This window comes from Eleutherodactylus coqui, chromosome 5 (assembly GCF_035609145.1).
Source record: "Eleutherodactylus coqui strain aEleCoq1 chromosome 5, aEleCoq1.hap1, whole genome shotgun sequence".
NCBI lineage: Eukaryota > Metazoa > Chordata > Amphibia > Anura > Eleutherodactylidae > Eleutherodactylus > Eleutherodactylus coqui.
Genome location: NC_089841.1, coordinates 6,745,767 through 6,765,159, shown reverse-complemented (window position 1 = coordinate 6,765,159; position 19,393 = coordinate 6,745,767). Strand labels below are relative to the sequence as shown.

The following is a 19,393-nucleotide window of genomic DNA, read 5'->3' as shown; positions in this document are numbered from 1 at the left end:
ACTGCTATACCGGGTACCGCTGCTACAGAAGGAACGGCGCTGGGCCGGGTCTACGGTGATGAGGTTGAGATGTACACCCAACAACGGTGCCTCTTCAAACAGCTGGTTGGTTGGTGGGGTTCTGTAAATTTGAAGTATAATTGACGCTATCATAGTAAATTTGTCCATTTAGTCCACATGGTTCTACGAAGCCCCACGCTTTTGTTTTAGCATTTTTTTAAATGTGCAGAGATGTGACAAACTTTATCATAAATCCAGCGAATTCCACTATTATACACCAAAAAAGGGCCAAAAATGGTCTACTAATCCCCTGAGTGTCTCTCTCCATCCACAGGATTACACCGTAGTGAAGACATCCGGTGACTCTGTGACTCCCATCACCCATCTCCAGGAGTCAGGAGGATGGAGCCGGACCCCGGGCCCCATCACAGAGCCTCCCCCGCACCTCCTGACCAATAAGGAGAAGATCCTAGAGCTCACCAAGAAGATGACGGAGCTGCTGACCGGAGAGGTGACGCTGCGGGGAATGTGGGGGACATTATACAGTAACAGGAGGGTCTGGGTGATGACTGTATATTGTGTTGTCAGGTTCCTATAAGGTGTCAGGATGTCACCGTCTATTTCTCCATGGAGGAGTGGGAGTATATAGGAGGACACTGGGATCTGTACAAGAACGTCCTGATGGAGGACCACCAGCAAAGTACATCAGCAGGTACGAATACAGACAGGTGCTGATCTGCATCGCTCGGTCTGCTGTAGGTTGTACCTTTCTTGTTGTATAGTAGACCAGTGTTCCCCAACTCCAGTCCTCAGGGCCCCCCAACAGGTCATGTTTTCAGGATTTCCTCAGTATGGCACAGGTGATGTCATTATTGTTGGCGCCTCAGACATTTCCACAGGGGTTCTTACAATAGGAGATCCTGAAAACATGACCTGTTGGGGGCGCTGAGGACTGGAGTTGAGAAACATTGTAGTAGATGACCCTATTCTGTGCAGAGGTCTCCCGCAAACACAACTAAGGTGGGATCTCATGAGCTTGATGTGCCGGAGCCTGTCAGAGGTCTACATGGGGAAGCCCTCCTGGCATATACGTTAGACATACACTACCGGCAAAAGTTTTAGAACACCTCAATTTTCCAACTTTTATTTTCACAGATTAATGTCTCAAATCTACTTTGAAATGAAAGCCGAGAACAAAAAACAAGTTTAACCCTCTCCAATCCAGAGTCGGGTCTCGTCTGACTTTGAGATTTCCCTGCATAGCTCCCATGTCAGGCGAGGTCAAACACGTTTCTCACACTATGCAGGAGAGCGCTCCGATGTCAGATCTCTCATACTATACACAGTGCATGCAGTTCTAGAATGCCCCTGTATGACCGATGATATTAGAAATGACTAGAGCCTTATTATAGAGGGTATGTGATCTCAATATACACATATTTACAGATTATTACAAGATCTTCCCGATGTGAAACACAACATTGCTCATAAAGTCATCCTGACGGGTCATTTTTATATGTTTTTGGTGAGTAATTCTAAGGAAAGCACAATGCACTTCCCCACCCAAAATTAAATAAGAGCTGGGAAGCGTGCGGGGGAGGGGTAAGGTAATTGGATTGGCAAGGGTTAAGATGAAAAAGAATAATGAAGTAATTTTGTTTAACCAAATTAAATCTAGATTTGTGACCCTTCACAGTCTCCCCTATACCTGATAGAACAGCTTTACATCATCCAGACATTCAGGTATTGTTAAGAATTTCCTTGCAGAAGTTCCCACAAATGTGCTGCACTTGTAGGTCGCTCTGCTTTCACCCTTCTGTCCAGTTCATCCCAAGCTCAATGGGGTTTATGTCTGGAGACTGCAGGCCATTCCATTCTTCGTAGCCTACCAGCTTCTTCTTGTCTTCTTAGTTCTGACATAACCAGGAAGTACATTTTGGATCATTGTCTTGCTGTAATCTGAACCCTTGATTAACTAGGCGCACACCAGAGGGTACTGCATGGTGTATCAGAATGCCGTGGTAGCCCTGTGCAAGTTGCCAACTCCGGTTCCAGCAGACGAGCCCCAGACCATCTCACCTCCTCCATGTTTGGCAGTTGGTGTCACACACTTAGGAAGCACAATGGCATACAAAGACCGGGTGTGATGCACCAAAGAGGTCCCATTCTGATTCATCAGTCCATAGGACCTCCTCCCACTCTTCAGTAGTGCACTGGAGGTGCTGCTTGGCTAGTTTGCAGTCTTGGCATTGTCTTTCTTACTGATCCTCCACCGGTCAGCCTGCAGATAGAGGTCTTCTCTACAGATGAGATGTAAACATGTTCAGCTTCGGCTGCATTAAGCTGTGCTGTGAGGCACCGATCACAGTCGACTCTCAAACACTTGTAATGTGATTTTTGTTGTGGCCTTTGGTTGGCCAGACCTCTTCCTGTCAGTTTCCTCCAGTCTCCGAGTGCCTTTTGATGGTAGAGGAAGCTATACTGACTGCCACCTTGGCTTTCTTGGCACTTTCTCTGTAGGTTAGACCTACACTTCTAAGGTCCTCTTTGGTTAATAGCCTTTTTCTTGCCATTATGATAGCAAAGTGCTCTGTCCTGAAGAGCAAAACTGTCCACATCCTGCCCTAGAGGGAGCTGCAATGCAGTCTGTTCCAGCACTGGTATATAGAATCAGAGGGTTTGAGAGTAATCTACAAAAGTTGAGTCTCCTGTAGTTTGCATAAAATTTTAAACCTTAATTTGCTTCCTGTTTTGCCGTCCTGAAGAGAAGTCCTTTGGTTTAAATCATAAATTCAGACTATTGTTGCGTTTCAGGTTAAACTTTTATAATAATTTTATGGTTTTAACTTACTTTTGAACCGTTGAACCATTTCACATTATTTACTAGTCCTGAACTGTGTTAACCCTTTCCAATCCAATTTCCCCGCCCCCGCACACACTCCAACTGTTATTTATTTTGGGTTGGAAAGTTCTTTGTGGATTCCTTGGAATTACTCAACAGAAACACATTAAAATGACCCGTCATGATAAAGTTCTATGAAATGTTTTGAAAATTAAACGTGGATTTACATGTATCTTACAGTATGAAGCAGAGAGGGCCAACATCTGACCTCTCCGACACCGGAGCTCTGCAGAGAAATCTCCATGTTGGATGAGGTGCGACAATGGATTGGAAAGGCTTCATAGCAAAAACTAGAAAAATTGAGCCGTTCTAAAACTTCTGACGGTGTGTCCTTCTTTTGGGATTTGGGGGAAAAAAGTTTTTAAAGGCTTAAGACGCACTTTTTGGCAAGAAAACAATCTTGCCAAAAAGTGTGTGCATAGCCTGAGCTCAAGAAGAACAGGCAGTGCCAGACTCCCCTGACTACTTGCTTTATGATTGAACAGGCAGTGCCAGACTCCCCTGACTACTTGCTTTATGATTGAACAGGCATTGCCAGACTCCCCTGACTACTTGCTTTATGATTAAGCACTCTGCCGAGACCCTGAGAGTACCTTGCGTCTGGAGCGTTTTCTCTTTCTTTCCCTCCCTGCCCGACACTGAATGTTGATTATATAAATCATTCAGTCCTCTGACACTGTAGAGGCAGGATAGAAGTACTGACCTCCCACAGAGAAGGTCCTTGAGCCATAAACCACAAAGGAGGAAGGATCAATAAAGGACCATTGGATCATGTGACCTGTCTGATGCCCAGGGGAGTAGAGAGTCTCGGACTGCAGATAGTTTTCACGGTAGAAAAGGTTAACAAGCACATTGCAAGTCCATTCATCAGAGATTTGTGTGTGTAGTATATAATTAGTCCCTCTGCATTACGAAGCACTTTTTTTTTATTAATACACAAGTGCTAATTTTCTTCTTTTCTTGGGAAAAAAGACTCCTGTATGTGAGAATCAGCAAATATGCTCTCTCGTTGATAAGGGGAGGTGGGGATAACATGAAGTCCCAGTTATCCTTCCCTGGGACAGGACGACGGACAAGGAAAATCACAGATGATTCTCTGCTCTGCACACGGTCTGAAGTGACAGCTATGAATTCAGTCTGCCTGCCCCACTTCAGACGGTTTTAACTCTGGTTTCTATCACCCGACAAGCTTTGTGTGTCATTTAAAGCCAAGAATCTGGGCTCTAAAATGACATAAAAAAATGACTGTTAGGTTTTTGGAGCAGAAATACGGAATTAAAACAAATAAATGTTAGTCTTTTTTCCCCCATTGATTTCTATGGGTTTTCAAAAAAACTGAATCTCTGCCCTTCTCCCCCTCAGTGATGAGGCCTATTTTGGCGATTTTGATCTCTTCTTTTCGAAAGCCATAAATATTTTATTTTTTCTGTCAACATGACGGGACTATTAGTACTATTTTTGGGTCCATATAATAAATTGTAAAACTTTTTTTTAACTTTTTTTTTTCAGGGCAGAGGGAAAAAACATCAATTTTGCCAGTGTTAATCATGCCGCACAATAGGCAGGCTATGATTATGGCAATACCAAAATGATATGTATATTTTTACTTTTGCGCAATAAAAACTTTTTCTTTTGGAGAAAAAAAAAATTTCTACATTTTTTTAAATTTCCCTGTATGGAACTTGAACAAGAAAAGCTATGATCACTATCATAATACATTGTAGTACTTATGTACTGCAATGCAGTATTGCTTACAATAGTGAGCATAGGTCTTGGCAGTGCCAGTCCTATTGTCTAGCGTCCCATGGCAACCAGTCAGCCCTCTTCGTTTACATTACGGAGGGCTGATGACGTCCCTGTGGGTGCAGCATGTAGGGGCTTAACAGCAGGGATTGGTGTTCTTGCTGATCCCCACTGTTGCAGCTGGAGGCTGGCGGTCCGTCAGAAGTTTACGTACTGTTGTGTTAAGTACCATGCATCCAGGATGTCAACTTACTTCCCATTGCATTAAAATGGCTTTCCTCGCTGCTATAACCACTGCTCGTTGGGTTGGAGAGGTGCAGGCTCTTTCACTTACCCTAAGCTTCTGGAAGATAGGCTAATGATGATAACTTTCCCTTGCTATATACCCAAAGTGGCCTCATAATTTCACAAGAATCAGGAAATTGTTCTTCCTTCTTTCTGTAATGACCCAAAAATCCTCCTCATTGTTTAGAACAGAAGTACTCAACAGGCAGACGGGGGTCAGAATATGGCCCTCCGCTGTCTGGGCCCCTGCTGCCGGTTCCCATTTTCCCCTCCACGAACTCCTTTCAGTGTAATTGCATGTCAGGACCTGACCCTGTTGCTCACCTCTCCATACCACTGGACTCTCAGTGATCTTGAGAACAGGAGCCGGCGGTGATGGAAAAGCGAAGCTGCTCTACATGTGTGTACTGGTGAAAGGAGGGGCAGAGGAATTTACATGATACTATGTAAGAGATGTGTTTACATGGGACTATACAATAAATCTTCTGAAAGGAGGGAGAGATTTTATATGGGACTGTATGTTAACCCCTTGAGTGGCACGCCCAGAAATTTTCCAGGACGAGCTCCACTGCCGATAGTGATATAGCCCAGAAGATTTCCGGGCTGTGTATCACTATGGGAGCTGCAGAGCACAATGCCACAAGCTGTGGCATTGTGCTCTGCCTGCACAGTCCACAGAGAACCAGTGGAGGACGTTGAAAAACAGAAGCTGGGAGATATTGCCGATCTGCCGGCAATCTCCTGCTTCTGAATTTAAGCTCCTTCACTCGTTTGTGTACAGGTTGCCATAGAGACCATTGGCTTGTCAGAAGCAAGCCGATAGTCTCTGTGGCAGGGAGAGCTGTTGCTTGGCTGTCAGAGGACAGCCATGCACCAGCTCTTACAGCAGAGATCAGAGAAAACCTCTATTTTCCCCATTTTTTTTTTCCTCCCCCCCGTTTAAAAAATCATAACTCCTTTATTTATCCATCGACGTCACTGTATGAGGGCTTGTTTTTTGCGGGACGAGTTGTATTTTTCAATGGTGCCATTTAAAGTACCATATAATGTACTGAAAAACTTTTACAAAAATCTAAGTGGAGTAAAATGAAAAAAAAACGACATTCCGCCATCTTTCAGTGCGTCTTGTTTCTACGGCGCACAAACTGCAACAAAAACAACATGATAACTTTATTCTATGGGTCAGTGCGATTACTACTACACCAAACTTGTATAGTCTTTTTTTACTGTAGCACTTGTATTTTTTTTCAGACATTTAATTTTTTAAAATTATTTTCTGTTGCATATTCAGCGCGCAATAAGTTTTTTATTTTTCCGTCGACGTACTTGAACAAGGGCTCATTTTTTGCGGGACGTCCTGTAGTTAATGTTAGTACCATTTTGGAATACATACGACTTTTTGATCGCTTTTTATTGCATTTTTTCTGGGAGACAGGGTGACTGAAAAAGTGCATTTCTGGAGTTCTTTATTTCCAGAGCGTCATCCCGACGGCCCCATTACATATGGAGGTTGCCCTCTGACCCGGGTAGGGACAGGAAGAGTTTAAAAGCACCTCCCTTTCCACCCGTGCTTCAGTGTCTTCCTGTCCCTACGGTGGGACAGAGGAGCAGCTCCAGAGCTGCAGGAGATAGGAAGCTGCGGAGGCAAAGAAGACTTACCGCACGAAACTTACCGCACGCTGTGTGGCCCCCCTGGAGGGGTAGAGGTCGGGGCCGCACACTCAAGAGTCCCTGCATCCCCGACCTGCGCCGCCGACGGAGCCGTCAGTCGCCTCAGTAGCGCTCGTCTCCCTCGCGCGGATCGCATGTTCGGGCCGCCGCTGCTGCGATGGGATAGTTCCTCCTGGCAGGGGAACGGCAGCGGCGGCCTCCCTGGACCTCGGGCGCATAGCGGTGACGTCATCCGGCGTGGTGACGTTACGCGCACAACGTAGGGGGCGTGGCTACCGGCGAAAACCCGGAAATGGCGCCAAATTTGAAAATCCTCCCCATAAAAGCAGGCTAAACTCCATGGAGGTTCCTGCTGACTGCCAGACAAGTGTACGTGCGTATGTCTACCCGCGACAGCTCAGCACGTGAGGGAGAGATTGACACCCTACCAACTGTAAGTAGGCTATACGCCAAAACATGCGCAAATGGTCACTTGTACAGCGGATGCATATATGTTCCCTTTCTTGTCTCCCCTCTCCCCCACTTTCATGGGTAGATGGATAAGGAGGGTCCAAAGAAAACGGACCCGAGGAAAAAAATCGAAAAAATGCGTCCTCTGCAACAAAAGGCTCGAGGAGAGCTATAAAAAACCCCTATGCGAGGAGTGAGTGTATTACCGCAAGTAATGCTCCTGAATCCAACGCTTGCACTGCTATAACAGTGAATCGCTCTGCCTTCACAGATGCACGGGGAAAATTCTCGCAGAGGAGAAAGCAGCATTCAAATCCGATATCCGCTGCATGATTAGGGAAGAGCTGCAGGCTTCCATGGCGTCCCTTCCCCAGGCCCAGCCAGGTCCGTCACGGGTCCCTAAAAGACCTAGACAGACCGAGTCGGCGAGTTCGATCTCCGGTGAATCGCTGGAGCTCCTATCCGAAGGGGAATTAGAGGACCCACCAGTTCCCATAGAAGACGAGAAGAAATATTACTTCTCATCAAACGACATTGCGCACCTCATCAAGGCGGTGAGGGAAACAATGCAAATTGAGGAAGATAACCCGCCGAGAACAATCCAGAATGAGATGTTTGGCGGCCTCCGATCTAGAAGAAAGATCATGTTCCCAGTCAACCAGACGCTGCAGCAAGTGATCACAGATGAATGGCAGGAACCGGAAAAAAGGATCACTGTTCCAAGAGAGATCCGAAACCGGCTCGCATTCGCTACCGAGGACGTCCGCCTGTACAGGGAAACCCCTAAGGTGGACATCCAAATCGCAAAAGTGGCCAAGAAGACCCTCTTGCCCTTCGAGGACACCTCCCAGCTAGCCGATCCGATGGATAAAAAAATCGACGGATTAATGAAGAAAGCCTGGGAGGCAACATCCCTCACCATCGAGGCTAACATAGCCTCAACCTCAGTGGCTAGATCCATGGCGCTCTGGCTAAACAGGCTAGAAGCCTCCATAAAGGATCGGGCCCCCAGAGAGGAGTTGGCCAGCTGTCTCCCCCTCTTAAAAATGGCTACCGCCTTCCTGGCTGACGCATCAGCGGAGACGGTAAGATACGGGGCAAAAACCGGAGTCCTCAGCAACTCAGCGAGAAGGGCACTATGGCTGAAGACTTGGGCCGCAGACATTACATCAAAAAATAAGCTCTGCGCCATCCCCTTCCAAGGGGAATATATGTTTGGGCCCGTCCTGGACAAAATCCTGGAAAAAGTCGGCGACAAGAGTAAAACCCTGCCCGACAGACAACCTTTCAGGAAACCATCCTTCCCGAAGAGGACGCGCCAGCCTCCTCCCGAAGTTAAAGGGAAGACTGGAAGATGGTCGTACCCCAAGGGAGGTCGGGGTAAGGAAGCTCAACCCTCCCCGGAACAAACAGGGGGTAGATTAGCGGGCTATCTAAGCCAGTGGCAAGGGGTAACGTCTAACCCCTGGGTACTCCGAATAATCGAAGCAGGGTACCAAATTGAATTCCACTCGCTACCCCCTAGGAGATTCCTTATAACCTCCCCGGGGTCCCTACAGGAACAAGGGAACCTCATAAAAGGCGTTCAGGAACTTAAGGACCTAGGGGTCATTACACAAGTCCCCGATTACGAAAGGGGTGAGGGATTCTATTCCCCCCTATTTCTAATAAAAAAACCGAATGGTTCCATTAGGACTATATTTAATCTTAAAGCCCTAAATAAATTTATCTCGTACAAAAAATTCAAGATGGAAACAGTAAGATCCATCGTCCCACTAATAGATCGAGATAGTGTAATGTGCACCATAGATCTTAAAGATGCATATTACCATGTCCCAATAACGGCAGCCCATCACAAGTACCTGAGGTTTGCTCTGCGGGAGGGAGACAAGATCCAACATTACCAATTCACGGCCCTTCCATTCGGAATCTCCACCGCCCCTCGGGTATTCACGAAAATCGTAATAGAGATGGTAGCCTACTTCAGGCGGAACCAGATCCGCATATTTCCGTATCTGGATGACTTTTTGTTAGTGTCAAGGACGGAGAAGACCATGCGTATAGACCTATCCATGGTCTTGTCCACCCTAAACAGTTTAGGGTGGATAGTTAACAAGCAGAAGTCCGACTTGAACCCTGGTACACAAAAGGTGTACCTGGGAGTATTACTAGACTCCCACATCCAGGAATCCCGGCTTCCATCATCTAGGAAGGAAGACCTCACCCAAAGAGTAAAATCCTTCTGTCAGGCTACGGCGGTTTCCATTAGAGAAACAATGAAGGTGCTGGGCATCCTGACGGCTTGCATTCAGATAGTCCCATGGGCACAAGCCCATACCCGGCAACTACAAGGATTTATCCTTGCCAACTGGGACAAACGGCAGACATCCCTGGATAAGAAGGTGAGCCTGTCCGTCCGAGTCAAAGAGTCCCTGCGCTGGTGGACCTCACAGAGGAACCTAAGCAAAGGTACCTCTTGGTCACAAGAATCTACCGTACCCATCACAACAGATGCCAGCAAAACGGGATGGGGAGCCCAAGTAGCCGACCAAAATCTACAGGGAATTTGGGACCCCCAAGTAGCTAAACGCTCATCCAATTTCAGAGAACTAAGGGCAATCTGGGAAGCCCTTCAGGCGGCAGAACCCCTTATAAAAGGAAGGCATGTCAAAATCCTAACCGATAATATGACAGCTCTGTCATTTGTTCATCACCAGGGGGGAACGCGACACCCGCACCTGCAACGACTGGCAACAGAGATACTCCGCTGGGCGGAATCCAACGTGCTGTCCCTCTCAGCGATCCACTTAAAAGGGTCCACAAACGTCGCTGCCGACTTCCTGAGCAGACAGAGCATTCATCCAGGAGAATGGGGACTGAATCAGCGAGTCTTCGACCAACTAATCTGCCAGTGGGGAGAACCGCAGATAGACCTGTTCGCCACGAAGAGAAATTCAAAGTGCCAGGACTTTTACTCGCTGAACCCCAGAGACAATCCACGCGGGGTAGACGCCCTGTCCCAAAGCTGGGACATGGACCTAGCCTACGCCTTTCCTCCCTTCCCACTGATCCCCCGCACCCTCAGGAAAATCCAAACCAGTCGGGCGTCAGTCATACTAGTTGCCCCTATGTGGGACAAAAGGCCCTGGTATCCCCTGCTAAAAGCCTTGGCGATCCGGGGTCCATTCCTACTACCAGCCGTAGAAGATCTTCTCCTCCAGGGCCCACTAACATACCCAGGGGTCGAGAAATTGAAGCTAGCAGCATGGATGCTGAAAGCATGATACTGCGTGGGAAGGGACTCTCCCATAATGTAATTACTACCCTAACAAAAAGCCGTAAACCTATCACGACAGCTATCTACGATAGGATATGGAAAAAATTCACAGAGTTCTGTAAAATAGAGCCAGGGAAAATCCCAGGAATTGACATTCCCGTAATCCTGGAATTTTTGCAGGCAGGCCTAGAAAAAGGCCTTAGTCCTAGAACCCTTAAAGTCCATACAGCAGCACTAGGGTCCTATCTAGATTTTCCCTTGGCAGAACACCGCTGGGTGCGTAGGTTTCTCAAAGGGGCAGAACGGCTTCGACCCTTTGTTAGAGAAACCTTTCCTACCTGGGACCTAAATATAGTCTTAACTAGCTTTTGCCAACCCCCCTTCGAACCCCTCTCACAACTCTCCTTGAGGCTGCTCACACTAAAAGTTACCCTTTTAGTTGCCATAACGTCAGCTCGGAGAATAGGGGAATTGCAAGCATTACACTGTATTGAACCATACATGGTAATACAAGACGACAGGATTACCTTCAAACTAGACCCAGCCTTCCTTCCGAAGGTAGTGTCAAAATTTCATAGTGAGCAGACGATCACTCTGCCCTCCTTCTATCAAAATCCCCGCAACGAGAAAGAGAGAGAATTTCATAACCTAGACGTTAGGAGAGCTGTTCTAGCGTACCTAGAGGCCACCCGTTCTTTCCGTAAAAATAATAACCTCTTCATTCAATTTCAGGGGCCGGCAAAAGGAAAGACGGCAACTAAGAGCACCATCGCGAGGTGGATCAAGACCGCCATCCAAGAGGCATATAAAGCCAGGGGTCTCGACCCTCCGGGAAAAATTAGAGCCCACTCCACTCGCTCTCTCTCCTCCTCTTGGGCAGAAAAAGGCCAGGCGTCTGCCGAGCAGATTTGCAAAGCGGCGACCTGGTCAAGTATACATACATTTACCCGACATTACAGGGTTAACGTCCAGTCGGACAAAGACCTGAGCTACGGACGGAAAGTCCTTCAGGCAGTGGTCCCACCCTAGGGCCACGTATAATTTCGTATACTCCATATGTAATGGGGCCGTCGGGATGACGCTCTGGAAAGATACGGATTACTTACCGGTAGTCCCATTTCCAGGAGTCATGACGACGGCCCATAGTTCCCTCCCCTTTAAGAATAATTTATGTTCTTCAAATGTAAATATGACCGAATAAAGGTAAAATTTGGTTTAGTAAACATTGTCCACCGTAATAATTTATAAGTCACTGAAGCATGGGTGGAAGGGGAGGTGCTTTTAAACTCTTCCTGTCCCTACCTGGGTCAGAGGGCAACCTCCATATGTAATGGGGCCGTCGTGATGACTCCTGGAAATGGGACTACCGGTAAGTAATCCGTGTCTTTTTTTTTCGGACTACGTTCACCTTGTGGGGTAAATAATGCAGTACTTTGATAGATCGGACTTTTACGGACGCGGCGATACCAAATATGTATTTTTTCTTTTAGGATTTAGATTTTTTTATTATAGATATGGCAAAAGGGGGGTGATTTAACTTGTGTTACTTTTCTTTTTTTTAAAGTGTGAAAAAGTCATGAAAAAGAAAAAAAAAACTATTACAATTTGGTCTTGCCATAATCGTACCGGCCGGTAGAATGACTTTAATACATTATTTATACTGCTCAGAGAATGCAGTGAAAAATAAAAACATGCCAGAATTGCAGATTTTGTTAATCTTGTCCCCAGAAAAAATGGAATAAAAAGCGATCAAAATTTTACATGTTCCAAAAAATTAAATAAATGAAGACTAGAGTTCATCCCGCAGTAAACACGGCCTTCTAGAGCGCTGGCAATGGGAAATAACATTAATACGGCTCTTGGAATGTGGCGACACAAAAGCAAATATTTAAGAAAAAAAAAATGTTTTAAATGTACAAAAATAGCAAAACATACATAAACTGTATAAACTTGGTATCGCTGGAATCATGTGACTCAGAGAATAATGATATCACACTATTTATTCTGCATGCTGAACGCCGTAACAATGAAATCCAAAAAACAAATGGCAGAATTTCTTTTTTTTCCTCCAATCTCCCTACAAATCTTTTTACAAAAGTTATACAATACATTATATTTACCCAAAAATGATGCCATCAAAAAGTATAATTTGTCCCGCAAAAAACAAGCCCTCATATGGCCGTGTCGGTGGGGAAATGAAAAAGTTATGGCTCTTGGAACGTGACTGGAAAATTAGTTGAAATTAAATGATTAGACCATTTAAAAAACCTGCCCTGATGGGTCTGACAGGGTGGTAGGAAACCCACCACTCAAGGGGTTAAAGGTCTGATGGTACGGGGAGTGTTGAGGTTTCTTTTTGTGTTTTTTTTTTTTTTCACATAGGACTGTAAGAGGTGATGATGGGAGGGAGAGTATGCGGTGTTTACATTGGACTGGACGATGGAGGAGTCAGTGGAGGCGGAACACTATACCCAAAGGGGCCACAATGGGGCAGCATAACTAAAAGGGGCACTATTTACTATGGAGGACTTACTATTGGGGGTAGCAGCAGGATGAGAACAGTGTACAGAGATGAGTCATAGCTGGTCATGGTGCTCTGGGTCCAGATAGAGAAGTAAAACAAAAATGGACATCACCAAATCAGAGAAGACGTCACTTGTGATCACTGGAGGTAACTGCACTGTAATCACTAACACTGTGTTCAACAGATATCCAGGTTTATAAGCGTTCCAAAGTTATCACCCCAAAATAGTAAAAATGAAAACCAGCTCATTCTCCAAAAACGATCCCTCACGGGGCTCCGCTGATGGGAAAATAATAAATGATAGCCCTCAGAATACAGGGAGTAAAGTGTTATAGTACAAAAATAGTAAATGAAAAAAAACCTATACATATTTGGTGCCGCCATAATTGTACTGTAATTTATTTATAATTAACCCTCATTAAGTGGGATTGCCAGACCGTCACCTGACAGCAGACCAACATAAGTGGACCTATACAAAAACTAGTTAAATTTCCCTGGCCTTGACATTAGGAGAGCAGGGGTTGATCAGGGAAATGCGGTAGATATAGTATATGTTTACCTTAGTAAAGCATTTGACAAAGTATCTCATACCATACTAATTGAAAAAATGACCAAATCTGGGATTGACAAGGCAGCTGTTAGGTGGATCCACAACTGGCTGAGTGATCGTACTCAAAGAGTGATCATAAATGGCTGCACATCCAAGTGGAAGAATGTATAAAGTGGGGGCCACAAGGCTCAGTCCGAGGCCCAGTGTTGTTCAACATTGTTATAAATGATCTGGAGGAGGGAATTGATGGGAAACTGAGCAAATTTGCTGATGACACAAAGCTTAGAGGAATAGCTAACACTAAGGAAGAGAGCGGATTCAAAAAGATCTGGACAAGCTCGAACAGTGGTCAGCGACTAACAGAATGGTATTTAGCAAGGACAAAGATAAATGAAAAAAGCCCATACAGAATGGGAGGAATCGGAGTAAGCTGAGGCACAGGTGAAAAAGACTTGGGTAGACTAATAGATCATAGACTGAACATGAGTCAACAATGTGATGCATCAGCCAAAAAGGCAAACACAATTCTGGGTGTATTAAGAGAAGCATAGAGTCTAGATCACGTGAGGTCATTATCCCCTCTACTCTTCCTTAGTCAGACCTCATCTAGAATACTGTGTCCAGTTTTGGGCACTCCACTTTAAAAAAAGACAAACTAGAGCAAGTTCAGAGAAGAGTTACCAAGATGGTGAGCGGTCTGCAAATCATGTCCTATGAGGAACGGTTAAAGGATCTGGGAATGTTTAGCAGAAGAGAAGGCTGAGAGGAGACTTAATAGCTGTCTACAAATATCTGAAGGGCGGTCACAGTGCAGAGGGATCAGCCCTATTCTCATCTGTACAGGGAAAGACTAGAAGCAATGGGATGAAACTGAAAGGGAGGAGACACAGATTAGATATTAGACAGTGAGGGGGATCAATGAGTGGAACAGGTTGCCACGGAAGGTGGGGAGTTCTCCTTCAATGGAAGTGTTCAAACAGAGGCTGACAAATATCTGGGATGACTTAATGAATCCTGCACTGAGCAGGGGGTTGGACCCGATAACCCTGGAGGTCCCTTCCAACTCTACCATTCTATGATTGTAGATGTTTAGTTTATTACCTTGATGTAACAGCAGAATGGAGACAATCGGAAAACCTCTTAGTTGCTTTTCTGGGTAAAAAGAAAGTGTCTGCAGCCAGTAAAGTACCATCAGCAGATGGATTAGACGGGCTATATGGTTGGCCTATTTAGGTAAGGATATGCAATATCCTCCATTTTTAGTGCCCCTTCTACTATTGCAGTTGCTTCCTCGTGGTGCAATGTGCAGATGCTTCTCTGGATCAGATATTCAAGGCAGCTTTGTGGAGCTCCCATCATACTTTAGGATACTATTTAGCCCTAGTTCTGATTCATCTTTTGGATACAAAGTCCTTCAGGTGGCAGTCCCACCCTTAAAGTCTCTCGTACTAGTTGAAGTCTCCAGGGGTGCTGTCATGGGTGAGGTGGTAAAATAGGAAATGTACTTACTGGTAATTGGGTTTTCTCAAACCCGTGAGAGCACCCCAAGTCCCCAAAAAAGCATATACATAATGCATATATGATTTTCCTGGCAAAATTTCTTGCAAATTCTGAGGTGTGAAGAGGAGTGTCCACCTTTTATCTTCTCAGGTTTCTTGTCCAGCGGTGGGAGGTCCTCTTCAGGGTTGCTGTCATGGGTTGAAGATAACCCTATTACCGGTAAGACTCATATCTCTTTTTGTAGAATGAGATTTTGAATCAGAAAGTGAGCAGTCAGCAAAACCTGTTCCCACCTTAAGTTAGAGACCTTTTTAATAGTAACATAGTATGTAAGACAGAAAAAAGACATAGAGCGATCCAGTTCAGCCTATTACCCCCTAATGTTGATCCAGAGGAAGGCAAAAAAAAACAAACTATGAGGTAGAATCCAATTTAATCCTATTACCAGAGTATCACATCTTGTATTCAAACTAGAGGTGGTCCAGCATGGTGCTAGAGCCTTCATGCCCACTTGCATCACATTTTGTATCCAAGCTATAGGCGGCCCAACGTACAAGAGCCTACATGCCCACTTGTATCACATCTTGTATCCAAGCTATAGGCGGCCCAACGTACAAGAGCCTACATGCCCACCATATCACATCTTGTATCCAAGCTAGAGGTCGTACAACAGGATACTAGAGCCTCCATGCCCATCTGTATCACATCTTGTATCCAAGCTAGAGGCTTTACAACAGGAGACTAGAGCCTCTCTTCGAGGGGTAATTTCTCCATAATCAATGGTCCTTTTGCTCTGATATTGTAATCACTTACTTATATCAACGTTACAATCGTACATAGAAAATTTCCTTCCACTTGACAACTTCTTCTAGAAGATGAATTTTTTTTGCAATGAGTGTACATTGTAGTGCCTCTGTACTGCAATGTATTATCACTTATAGCAGCCACAGACCATGCCAAACCTGGATTCCAGTCAATGGCATCCAGTTGCCTTAGAGTTCCATCAACCCACTGTGATTACATGACAGAGGGTAGATGACGTTCCAGAGGGATCAATCATAGAATGGTAGAGTTGGAAGGGACCTCCAGTGTCATCTGCTCCTCCGGGGTCATCGGGTCCTACCCCCTACTCAATGCAGGATCACTAAATCATCCCAGACAGATATTTGTCCAGCCTTTGTTTAAACACTTCCATTAAAGGAGAACTCCCCACCTCCAATGGCAACCTGTTCCACTCATTGATCCCCTCTCTGTCTAATATCTAATCTGTGTCTCCTCCCTTTCAGTTTCATCCCATTGCTTCTAGTCTTTCCTTGTGCAGATGAGAATAGGGCTGATCCCTCTGCACTGTGACCTCCCTTCAGATATTTGTAGACGGGTATTAAGTCTTCTCTTCTGCAAGCTAACCATTCCTAGATCCTTTAACCGTTCCTCATAGGACATGATTTGCAGACCTCTCACCATCTTGGTAACTCTTCTCTAAACTTGCTCCAGTTTGTCTGTGTCTTGTATAAAGTGGGGTGCCCAGAACTGAACACAGTATTCCAGATGAGGTCTGACTAAGGAAGAGTAGAGGGGGATAATGACCTCACATGATCTAGACTCTATGCTTCTCAATACATCCCAGAATTGTGTTTGCCTTTTTGGTGCTGCATCACATTGTTGACTCATCTTCACTCAGCCAGTTGTGAATCCACCTAACAGTTGCCTTTTCAATCCCATATTTGGTCAGATAGGCTGGTATGAGATACTTTGTCAAATGCTTTACTAAAGTCAAGATATACTATATCTACTGCAGTGATTTATGTCAGTGATTCTGTCATAAAAGGAAATTAGATTCGCCTGGCATGACTTGTTTGTTACAAACCCATGCTGGCTCTGGTTAATTACTCCATTCTCATCCAAGTACTTGCATACATGCTGTTTAATAATTTGTTCAGAGATCTTTCCCGGTATAGAGGTCAGGCTCACAGGCCTGTAGTTTCCTGGATCCACCTTCTTCCCTTTTTTTGAAGATAGGGACAACATTAGCCCTTTTCCAATCTTCTGGGACTTCTCCTGTTTTCCAGAAATTTTCACAGATTATGGTGACTGCTTCAGCAATTACCTCCACTGCTCCCTTTAGTATCCTAGGATGTAATTCATCTGGACCTTGAGATGGATTCATGTAAGTTAGCTAAGTGTTCCCCAACCATCTCTCTCCTTATAGATAGCCTGCATTCTTGTATTCCCCCAATAGCGCAGGGAAGATCAGCTGATGTTACATCTACTTTCTGAGAGAAAACATACAAAGTAGAAATTCAAAAGTTCGGCCTTCTCAACATCATTCTTAACCAATTCACCATTTTCACCTTGTAAGCATCCAATAGCATCTTTGACTTTTCTTTTGCTTTTGACATATTCCCAAAACCCTTTTTTTATTGCCTTTGGCCTCTCTTACAAGCCTCAATTCATTATCAGCTTCAGCTTTTCTGACCCTTGCCCTACAGTTTCTGCAGACCCCATTATATTCTTCTTTAGATATTCCCCCCTCTTTCCATTTGATAAACATATTTTTCTTTCTCTTACATTTGTACAAGTTCTGTGTTCATCCATCCGGGTCTCTTTAAATGCTTCCCCTTCTTCCTTCTTTGAGGGATTGGTAACGATTGTGCTTTGAGAATCTCATTTCACAATATTTCCCAACCTTCTTGGACATTTCTGTCCTTAAGAACATCCAGCCATTGGATTCTTCCTCTTTCTGAGTTCAGTAAAATCTGCCTTTCTGAAATCCAACCTTGAGGTCTGAGTCTTCTCAGGTCTTCCTCCCCTTTTTATCCAATATCCAAGGATATCATGATCACTGCCTCCTAAGGTCCCAGCCACCCTTACTTCCTCAATTGCTTTCCCCCCAGGACGTACATTTACGCCCAGGGGCAGGAAGGGGTTAAAGCTATGCTTAACCTGATAGAGCTTAATCGTGTTTTCTGGGACTGCAATATTAATGGCCTGTCCTGCCCAGTCCTAGTCACTCCAGGAAGCAATCCTTCCCCAGTCCGAAAGCAATTAGTGACGGAAACTGCAGACTTATTAACCCTTTCCAATCCACTGTCTGACCTCTGAAGACATTATGATTTAAGGCTGTACAGCTCCGATGTTGGAAGACGTCCATCGGGGTTCTCTTACTGTATATTGCCAGCCTCTCTGCTGTCGGAGACGATCCAACGTGTCACCTCATGCAGTACTGGCTTTAGCCAGCATATAGCGCCGTTGTATAACAGCAGAAAAAGAGTAAGCCCCCTAGGAAAACCAGGATACAAATTGGATTGGAAAGGGTTAAGAGTTTCCGCGGTGCTTACCCCAAGGCCGCTCTCACACGCACGTTTTTCGCAGCATTTAGGATGGTGTTTGGAACGCTGCTCTAAATGCAGTAAACCGCCTGTTTTGATTTCAATAAGGATTCACAGCCAAACGATCCTTCTGACGCCGTTTGCTCTATTTTAGGTGGTTTCAGTGTTGGTTTTCTCTATAACGCCTCATCACTCGTTGTTGCGATGGGGTGCGTTCAATAATGCTGAAAAATGCCACTTTTACAGATGCCTGTGTGGGAGCAGCCTAAGGCCGACCCCAAGGGCTCCTTCCCACGGACGTTGCCTGCGTTGCTCGCAGCTATTAGGTTCTATTGAACCTAATAGCTCAAGGCTTACGGTGCGGAATTCCGCACTGTGAATTCACCCGTGCTCACCCGCGGCATGCTCTATTTGCCACAGGTGTACCCGCGGACGGCTTCCATTGCAGTCAATGGAAGCCGTCCGTCACGCTATCTTCCGCTGTAGCACAGCGGAAGATAGCGTGAAACCGCTTCCTCGCCTACCACCAGCCGCGTCATGTGACGCTTTGGGCTTGTCATATGACGCGGCCACCGCGTCACATGATGCTGTGTCGCGTCACCCGCTCTATTGCACATACACGTCGAAGCGTCATGCGGGACGTAGGACGCCGGATCCGGAAGTAAGTATTGGGGTCTCTGGGGGGGGGCACCGTGACAGGCTCCGGCGCGGAATTCCACGGCGGTGCCCGTCACGGCCGTGTGAAGCCGGCCTTAGGGCAACAATGTCTGTTCTGGTACTTATGGCCTCTTGCAAACCCATACTGAGTTTGTATCACGCCCACTTAAGCCCCCCCACCCCTCCCCATAATTAGCTCCTTAAGACCTGGTGGGATGCCCATTTCTTGCTAGACTTTCCTCTGTACTTATCTTCCTAGGTTGTAGCTTCTGTGGGCTGATTAAATAATTATCTCAGTGAGCTCAGGGTGTGCCAGAGACCCCCATAGATGTAATCGGTTAGGGGGGCTCACTCTGTGTATTTCCTACTTCAGGGGAGATGACATAAGATTCAGGAGGAAGATTCTTGGAATATGAGGGGTGAGCAATTCTCCAACCATGGCCTATGTTAACAGTCAGCGGGAATGGGAGACCCCTTCCCGCACCCCATCGTCACCCCTGCAATA

At 45.6% G+C, this 19,393-nt stretch overlaps 1 protein-coding gene across 2 annotated transcripts in view; it reads left to right on the top strand.

The window, feature by feature from the left end:
• Window positions 1-19,393, top strand: part of LOC136627288 (zinc finger protein ZFP2-like) — a 31,521-nt gene that overhangs the window by 3,955 nt on the left and 8,173 nt on the right. For both annotated transcript variants that reach the window (XM_066602275.1, XM_066602276.1), the window contains exons 3-5: window positions 335-511; window positions 589-712; window positions 15,053-15,121. In XM_066602275.1, the coding sequence (XP_066458372.1) occupies window positions 335-511; window positions 589-712; window positions 15,053-15,121 (370 nt within the window). The remainder of the gene's footprint in view (window positions 1-334; window positions 512-588; window positions 713-15,052; window positions 15,122-19,393) is intronic.